The sequence below is a fragment of the Calidris pugnax genome, unplaced genomic scaffold, assembly GCF_001431845.1.
Source record: "Calidris pugnax isolate Ruff unplaced genomic scaffold, ASM143184v1 scaffold371, whole genome shotgun sequence".
NCBI classification, from domain to species: domain Eukaryota; kingdom Metazoa; phylum Chordata; class Aves; order Charadriiformes; family Scolopacidae; genus Calidris; species Calidris pugnax.
The window spans coordinates 318,094-326,063 of record NW_015091373.1 but is presented as its reverse complement, the minus strand read 5'-3'; the positions used below and the strand labels follow the sequence as shown (position 1 = coordinate 326,063).

Genomic DNA, 7,970 nt, shown 5'->3' with positions numbered 1-7,970 from the left:
GGCTGGGGGAGAGAGGGTGGGGGGGAGCTGGGCTGGAACGAGGTGTGAAGACCTTTTTTACAAACGGCTCATTTTCAATGTGGCTCACCTGGCTGCAGCACCGCAGCTGGGCCCAGCCGCCACCGCGTCCCGCCTGCGGGCTGCGGGGTCCTCGGTGTCCCCACTGTCCCCGGGGGCTGCACAGCACCGCTGGCTTGCTCTGCCCTATCCCCAGGGGAGCCACGAGCTCTGGATGGACATGCCAGGCCCCTGTGACACCGCTTGGTACCAAACTACATGCTGCTGGAGTGGCCGCAGGGTCGGGATATCACCTGGCTGGGGGCTGCACGGGGCCACCATCCACGGCGGGGGGGCCAGTGCCAGCGGTCCCACACCGGGATCTGTCTGAGCTGCTATAGTTTCTCCTGGGTTCTGTTACATTTGCTGTATTTTCATGGTTTCCTACAATAAACTGCAATGCCAGACTCCTCCAGTGCCTGGACAGTGTGGTACGGGGCGGGGGGCTGTGGGGTGGTGGGCACCCCCGGGGCTCAGGGCCATGGGCCCAGGCTGTCCCTTGGGCTGTGACAGCGGGGCCCGATCCTGTCTGGCCGGTGCTGACGTGTCCGGTCCCTGCCTGTGCTCTGCCTGGCCACGTGACCCCTGCCACCCCCTCCTTGGGGGCTGGGGGGCTCCTGGACCATCTCCCTGCTGATCTGAGAGGAAACCCTTACGGCATCAGCAGGGGGGGTCCAGCCTACGGGGGCTGCTGGGTGCCAGGGCATCCTCATGGGGTGAGTAATGGGGGGCTGGACCCCCCCACCTGTGTACCCTGGGAGCGGCGCAGCAGGCGGAGGAGCCATGTGTGGGGCCAGGGCCCTGTCCTCCCCTGGCGCCTGTCCCTGGGGAACACCGGCCCCCCCTGTTCGGAGCCGGTGGGGCCCCGGTGCCCGGGCAAACAGGCAGCTCTTTGTGGGGCCCAGCCCAGGCGCCAGTTTCGATTCCTGCAGGCCCTGCCCAGGGCTGGGGGAGCCCCGGGGGTGCACACAGTGTCCTGCCCAGCCCCAGGCGGCAGCAGCAGCCCCATGGAACCCCCCCGCGCCCTGCCAGGCCCTGCCCTGGGCACACAAACCCGTCCCTGGCTGGCAGCAGGGCTCGGGGGGGAAACACACGTGTTTGAACACCGTTTTTGGCTTTGCCCCTTCCTCCTAGCATACAAGGGCAGGATCTGGCACCTTGTGCCCCATGTCCACCCCCCCGGTTTTGTCCTGCTGTTCACGTGCATGCAAAGACATCCCCCCCCCACAATGCCCACCCTGCACCAAACCACCCAGCTCCTGCCCTACCTGCCCTGATCCCCCCCTCCCCGGGGCGCACCCAGACCCTGCTGACCCCCATCCCCGTGGCCCTCTGTCCCTGCAGCCCCCCTGTCCCTGCTGACCCCCATCCCCACAGCCCCCCCTCCCGCCAGTCTGGAAGGCTTCTGGATCTCACCGTTGCTGTTGGCAACTCTGGCTGTCAGCAAGGCACATGGAAAACCAAAAGCAGCAGAGTCGTCCCTGCCCCCCCGGCTGCACCCACCATCCCCCTTGGGGCTTGCGTCACCCACTCTTGCCTGGCAGACACCACTTCCTCCTGACCCAGAGCACCCCCCAGACCCTCACCCACACCCCAGCACAGCCCAGGTGCCTCCTGGCACACGCCCAGGTCCCCGGGCATCTGGCACAGCCACGTCCCCCACCCGGAGCCCACGTGCTGCGGCCGAGGTGGCCACCAGCCACACGCCGTCAGGCTGGGGCTGGGGCTGGTTCCTGGCGAAGCCGCTGGCCCTGTGCCTGGGTGCACAAGGGATTTCTTTGGGGAAGGTTTGTTTCCTTGTTTTTCTGACTTTTCAGTAGTTGCCAAAACCCTCCCAGCCCTCGGCATGGGTCCCCCCACCCCCAGCTCAGGGCTTGGCCATCCCAAAGGCCGGGCATCATAGCCCGGCACAGCCCGGCACATGGACCCGGGCTGGGCAGACCAGGTCCCAGTGCAGCCCCCAGCCCCACCGGGGCCACCCTGCTGCCCCCCCCGGCACAGCCCACAGCCCTTCCCCACTCCCCCCCCGGCAACCCCCAAAGCCATTTCAGGGCTCACTTGGGGTTTGGAGGATGCCGAGCCTGGAGCAGGCAGGGCAGGGGAGCGGGGCCAGGCAGGTCAGCGACGCGCGTGCTGCCTTTACAGGGCTCATCCCGCTGCTCCGTGCCCCATCATCACCTCCACCCGCCACTGGTGCAGCCGTGGGGTAACCGGTTGTGCCAAATGAGACATGTTTGCTCACAAGACAGAAACCGGGCGTGCGGGAGAGGCGGGTGGGATGTGGGCAAGAGGTGTCCCAGCAGGACATGGTCACACCCTGGGGGGACACCCGGAACAGGGACATTGCCTGTGCCCAGGAAGCTGGAGGTACAGTGCCAGCGAGCGAGAAATAACCCCAGCACAAACCCCAAATCTGTTGGCCCGAGAAACAAGAGAAGACCCTGCTGGGCTGAGCTCAGCCAGGTGTGTGACACCACACTGGAGACATCCCACCAGCTGCTGGGCTGGAAGGGGAGTCCCTCCTCCAGCGTGGCACCCAGGGCATCATGGTGTGCCCAGGTCACTGCAGCCCCGCAGGACACGGCACCCGACTGTGCCCATCCTTTTATTGGGAAATGCGATAAATATACCACGGCTCCTGCCACCCCTGCTTCCCTTCCGAGCCAAGCCCCATGCCGACACCCCAGATTTATATTTATATAAAATAACACCTCAAAAAGAGCAACTGAACCCCCAGGGGTGAGCACAGTGGGGGCCTCAGCCTGGTCCCCTACCCACAGTGCAGAGCAGGGGGTGCACAGCCAAGCGAGTGCGGGGGACTGGGGGACGCAGGGACCCCTCCCTCCCGCCCCAAGTCTTTGTTCATCCAGTTCTGTCATGTGCACGAATCCAGCTGCTCCAGAACCATCCGGCTCCCGCTGCCTGTGGCAAGGGGCCGAGCAGCACCGGGGGACACGCCTGGGGCCAGTGCTGCTCACCCCTGGGAGCAGGGGGGGGCTGCAGCCGCCCCCTCCCCTCGGTGGCTGCCCTCCGGAGGTCCCAACACGTCCCTCAGAGGTTGTCGGAGGTGGCAGCGGGGTTGGTGTAGGTGAAGGTGCCGACCCCTGCGCCATTGGTGCCAGCCACCTGGGGAGGGAGTGGGGGGGGGGCATCAGAGCCAGGCTGAGCCCCCTCCTCAGACCCCCCACCCAGGGCACCCTCACCAAAGGCATCAGCTCAGCCACAAAGCGCATCCCCCCTGCACGGTTGGCAGCTGCTCTGGCTGTGGGTACCGTGGGCACCCAGAGCCCTCATGGGCACCCAGAACCTAACCCCCCAGCACCCACCCCCTGCCCCCCCCACACTCGGAGCTCCCCCCCAAGCACAGGAGCTGGCAGAGGAGGTGAAGTGGCCCCAGCTGTGTTCTGCTCCTCCTGCGCGATAAGCCTGCCCAGCGAGAGCAAAGGTAAATATTTACCCAGGCCCCTGGTATTTGAACAGGGCGAGCGGCTCACACGGAGCCAAGCAGCTGGATACGGCCCCCGCCCGCAGCGCCGGCACACGGGGGGCACAGCACGTCGGGGGAACTGGGGTGACCCCGCCCAGATCCCATGTCACTTGGGGGGGGGGAAGCCGTGCCCTCGGTTTCAGAGCTGCCACGCGGGATATGGGGTGCAGGAAACGCAGAGCAGGATACAAGGTGCGAGATATGGGGTGTGGGATATGGGGTGCAGCCCCCTGGCCCCCTACGACCCCGGGCCCAGCCCCAACCCCATGGCATAAGGACACCCCAACTCCAGCAGGTGCCAGGGTCCAGGCAGGACATGGCCGAGCCCAAGTAGGGGCAGTGGGGGGTGGCAGGGCCCCCCCCTTGCCCACCAGCAGGCAGGGGGAGCGGTTGCCCAAGGTCACAGGGAGCTCCCCAGAGCCGGGCTGGGTCTGCCAGCGCTGGCCACGTCCCCAGCCAGGCGTGAAAGTTAGGCTCACCTCCCAGCCGGGAAGGGAACGGCATGGGGCGGGCTCCCAGGGCCACTGGCTCCGTTAGCCATTAACCCGGCAGCCAAGGGACCTGGCCAGCCCACCCGCCTGCACCAAAAAACACCTTTCTCCAGCACCACCCCAGCCCTGCAGCGGCCGGGACGCTGGGTGCAAGCAGCCCTGGGGATGGGAGCACTGGGCTCTCACCTGGCTGTAGGGGTTGGGCTTGCTGTTGGGTGGCTCGTAGCGGCCGTGGCTCTGGTACGGCGGGTACTCAGCCATGGGGTGGTAGGAGTCCTTTGTGCTGAGCAGGTCCAGCTTCCCTCGGCTTTTCCGGCGGCAGGTGCAGGTGGTCTGGCGGGGAGAGGGAAAGGGTCAGGGGCCTGAAGGGATGGGGATGGGGAGAGGGGACCCACCAGCAGAAGACCGGTGAGGATGAGGGACTCACCATCAGGAAGCAGGTGAGGATGCTCAGCAGCAGCAGGATGCAGACCAGGACCAGCAGAGCAATGGCCCAGTCTGGGACCGCAGGCACCGGTGCCGGGGATGTCACCTCCTCAGTGCCTGAAAGAGGATCAGAGCCGTGTCTGTGCCACTGGGCAGAGCCACAGGGCTGGTGGGGGACAAACAGCCCTGAGAGACCCCCCAGGATGGGATGCGAGGGGGTGAGCCCTCCTCCACAGGGTCCAGTTGGTCTTCCCAGTGCTGTCCCACCACTGGCTCTGCCAGCTGTGAGCCCTGAGCTTCTCTCACAGGGAAACCCGTGTGTCCCCCCCCACCAAGGAGTCTCCCTGCCCAAGCCAGGGTGGGGCAGTGCTTGCAGAGCCCCCCAGAACGCCCCCATGGGGCTCCATCCCCCCTTGCACCCACAGCCCACAGCTCCCGCTCACTCCGGATGCTGGTCAGCTGCAGGTCCATGATGAAGCCATTGTGGTCCAGGCTTTTCCTCAGCTGCTGCTCAGCGACGGCACTGGTGACGGTGTCGTTGCCATGCCCAAAGACAAGGACGGACTGCACCTCCACTGAGCCTTGGCTGCCCACAAGAGGAGGTGTCAGCGCCCAGATGGCCGCCCCCTGCGAGGGGCTCTGCTCCGGACACGCTGTCCGGCTCACCTGAACTGGAGCTCGCTGCATCCCTTGTAGGTCTGCCTGCCCACGCAGCTCACGCAGCCAAAGACGTGCTCATACTGGAACAAAGCATGGGGGTGACGGCCACCTCCCCAGCAGACACCCCCTCCCTCCCATCCCCTCGTGGGACCGGCTGGGGAAGGCAGAGCAGACACTCAGGGCACTTTTATGAGGAGCCCTGATGGGAGGGGGCTCATTCCCAGTGCAGACTCGGGGGGGTCTTTGCTCTCTCAGGGCTGGGGCTCACCATGGTCAAGACAGTGTGGCTGAGGGTCCTGTAGTCCTTCGAGGTGGGGTCACGCAGGCTCTCATTGAAGCTCCTGTTGATGATGCGGAAAGAGAGCGGGACACGGCGGAGCAGCTGGACCCCGGTGGGAAGCAGGGCTGGGGCTCTGCTGGGGCTGGGACCGCTGCTACTGGCCAGCACAACCGTGGGGGTCTGCGTGGGGGCTGTGCTGCCCTGACTGGTGACAGGGGTTTTCTGCGTGGGGTTGACCTGGGGGCTGCTGCTCCCGTTGCCTCTGGTGCTGGAGATGGGGATCCCCGTGGCAGCACCCGTGGGGGGGGTGGGAGCCGCAGAGCTGCTGTTGGTTGTGTTGGTGTTGATGGGGGTGATCCAGCTGCTGTCGTTCGTGGTGGCATTGACATGGGAGACAACAGTGGTGATAAAGGTGGGCACCGCGGTGCTCTTGGCTGTGGTGTTGTCTGTGGAGCTGTTGCTGGACTGGATGTTTGTGGTGTTGCCTGTGGTGAGGGAGACCGTGGGGTGGGAGGGGGCGGAGGTTTGGTTACTGTCGCCCGTTGTGTTTTTGAAGATGGTGATGTTGGGAGGGGTGATCATGGGGGTGGCAGTTGTCTCGGCGGTTGTCTCCATGGTGGTGGTGTCTGTGGTGGTTGTCTCTGTGGTGGTTGTGTCGGTCACGGTTGTCTCTGCGGTGGTCTCACCCATGTTACATTTACCTAGAGGAAACCCCAGGAGTCATGGCTGGGACTGCAGCACCAGTTGGGGGAGGTTTTGGACACCCCCCTGAGCCACAAGCACCGTGACCTCCAGGCGCCAACCACCGGCAGCTCCCAATGCCCGCGACGGCAAGACCTTCAGGAACATCCCACAACTGGGGCTTGTGATGGGCACACATGGCACCACTGAGGGCCGGGGTGGTACCACCTGGGTGGCTGGCACTGGCCACCGTGCCCAGCCCTGCAGATCCCCCCTGCTCCTGAGGGAGCCAAACTGGGGGTCTTGGGAACAGCCCCCCCACCCAGACGAAAACCTCTTTGCTGCAGGTTGCTGGGCTGGGAGGGTGGGGTGCCAACTGGGCCCCCCGGGACCCACATGGCCTGGCTGTCGTCCAGCACGGGCGGCTCCCGGGCGGTTTCCCAGCGGGTGCCACAGGAGCCGGCGGCACTGGAGGAGAGCCCGGGGTCCGGACGGCTCCCCGGGACACACCTGCATACCAGCCTGTGAGCCCCAGGCACAGCCTGCTCCGACTGGCCCCGGCACAGCCCGGCTGATCCTTTCGGACACAGCTAAGGGAAGCCGTGACCCCAGGACCCAGCTTTGCTGGAGACAACCAGACTTGGGGTGCTGCACCCTGGGGCCAGGCCAGGAGAGACAGCGATGCTTCTGCTGCCGGGGACTCAAGGGCTAACGGCTCTGCCACCCCCCCGCTCAGAAAGCAGCCCAGGGGACCCAGCTCCCATCCCGCTAGCCCGTTACCTCTCTGCTTGCCCGGGTCCCAGCCCAGCTCCCTCCAGCTTGGGGTCCCACCAGCCCCTCACCTGCGCCCAGCACCAGCAGCAGCAGGAGGGCAGTGAACGCCATGGGGCTCATCCCAGGGGGTCCCGGTGCCTCTCGGGGCTCTGCGGCAGCTGCTCTCCCGTTAGCTAGCGGCACGCTCTGCGATCCGGGAATCAGGAACTGGCAGCTCAGCAGCGGCGGGAGCTTTATAGAGCACCTGGAGCAGGTGGGGAGGCCCCACCCCGCCACCGGCCCCAGGGAGGGGGGCTCCCTCCGCCCCGCTTGACACTGGGCCCCGGGGTGCCGCCTTGCTGTGGGGCCCTCACGGCATCCTTCCCTGGGGCTGGGTCCCCCCGCGGTCCCCTGGCTCGGGGGGACATTGCCAGCAGCGTCCTCGTGCTGCGGGTGGATGCCACCTTGGGCAGGGGCATGGGGAAGGGGCAGCGGCTGGGGGTCCTTGGATAGGGGTGGGGGCCAGCATCTGCCCAGTGCTGTGGGCTGAACCACAGACCCCAGGACCTGGTGGGGAGCTTGGGGGGACAGAGCCGCCCCCCAGTCCCTCGCTCAGGGCCTGGGGGGCCTCATCCTCTGGCTCAGCCTGGGGTTAATCATTACCTGCCGGCCACTGCCTCACCCAACACTCAAATAAACACCAGTGATGCCCCCCCGAAATGCTTACGCAGGTGGGGCCCGGGGCCCCACAAAATCCCAGTACCTCCCACTATTCTCCCCGCCAGGTCCCAGGGCCCCCCCAGGCAAGCATGAGGGCCCCAGCGGGCACAAGACCCCCTTCCCAGTTCAGGACATGGCCCCCAGCCCAGGCTGATGCCCAGTGCCAAGCCGGATGCCGATGCTCCACCTCAGAGATACCAGGTGCCACCCGTGCCAGGGCGCAGAGCCCCCATCCTCCCTGGTGACGCGTGCTCCTGGCACCACCGGCCACGCCAGCCTTTCCGCTCCCTCCCTGCCCTGCGGGACAGCCCCGGTTCCCGGGAAGCGCCCCTATTCCCAGGGAAGGCTTGGTGGGGGGGTCCCATGCCCGACATCCTGCGCAGCCCTGCATGGAGCCCACCCCCCCCCCCCCCCC

At 66.4% G+C, this 7,970-nt stretch overlaps 2 protein-coding genes across 3 annotated transcripts in view; one reads left to right on the top strand and one right to left on the bottom strand.

The window, feature by feature from the left end:
• Window positions 1–464, top strand: part of TRIM46 (tripartite motif containing 46) — an 8,188-nt gene extending 7,724 nt beyond the window's left edge. Inside the window, exon 11 of the mRNA XM_014961360.1 lies at window positions 215–464. Within this exon, the coding sequence (XP_014816846.1) occupies window positions 215–388 (174 nt within the window). The 3' untranslated portion in view covers window positions 389–464. The remainder of the gene's footprint in view (window positions 1–214) is intronic.
• Window positions 465–2,927: 2,463 nt separating this feature from the next.
• On the bottom strand, window positions 2,928–7,913 carry MUC1 (mucin 1, cell surface associated). Of its 2 annotated transcripts, none has more exons than XM_014961283.1 (7): window positions 6,925–7,913; window positions 5,390–6,102; window positions 5,128–5,201; window positions 4,905–5,047; window positions 4,463–4,578; window positions 4,222–4,368; window positions 2,928–3,183 (listed from the first exon to the last, which is right to left on the bottom strand). In XM_014961283.1, the coding sequence occupies exons 1-7, from the start codon at window positions 6,974–6,976 to the stop codon at window positions 3,109–3,111; spliced, it is 1,320 nt and encodes a 439-aa protein (XP_014816769.1). In that variant the 5' UTR covers window positions 6,977–7,913; the 3' UTR covers window positions 2,928–3,108. The 2 variants fall into 2 exon arrangements, with proteins under 2 accessions (XP_014816769.1, XP_014816770.1); XM_014961284.1 differs by having other exon boundaries at window positions 6,863–6,955.
• Window positions 7,914–7,970: the final 57 nt, after the last annotated feature.

Excerpts from the sequence above, each read along its gene's own strand:
- MUC1 (XM_014961283.1), bottom strand. The coding sequence starts at position 6,976 with ATGAGCCCCATGGCGTTCACTGCCCTCCTGCTGCTGCTGGTGCTGGGC. Across the intron at positions 5,202-5,389 it reads GCCACACTGTCTTGACCATG|TATGAGCACGTCTTTGGCTG; the intron begins GTGAGCCCCAGC and ends GCTTTGTTCCAG. Across the intron at positions 4,369-4,462 it reads TCCTCACCTGCTTCCTGATG|ACCACCTGCACCTGCCGCCG; the intron begins GTGAGTCCCTCA and ends TCTCCCCGCCAG.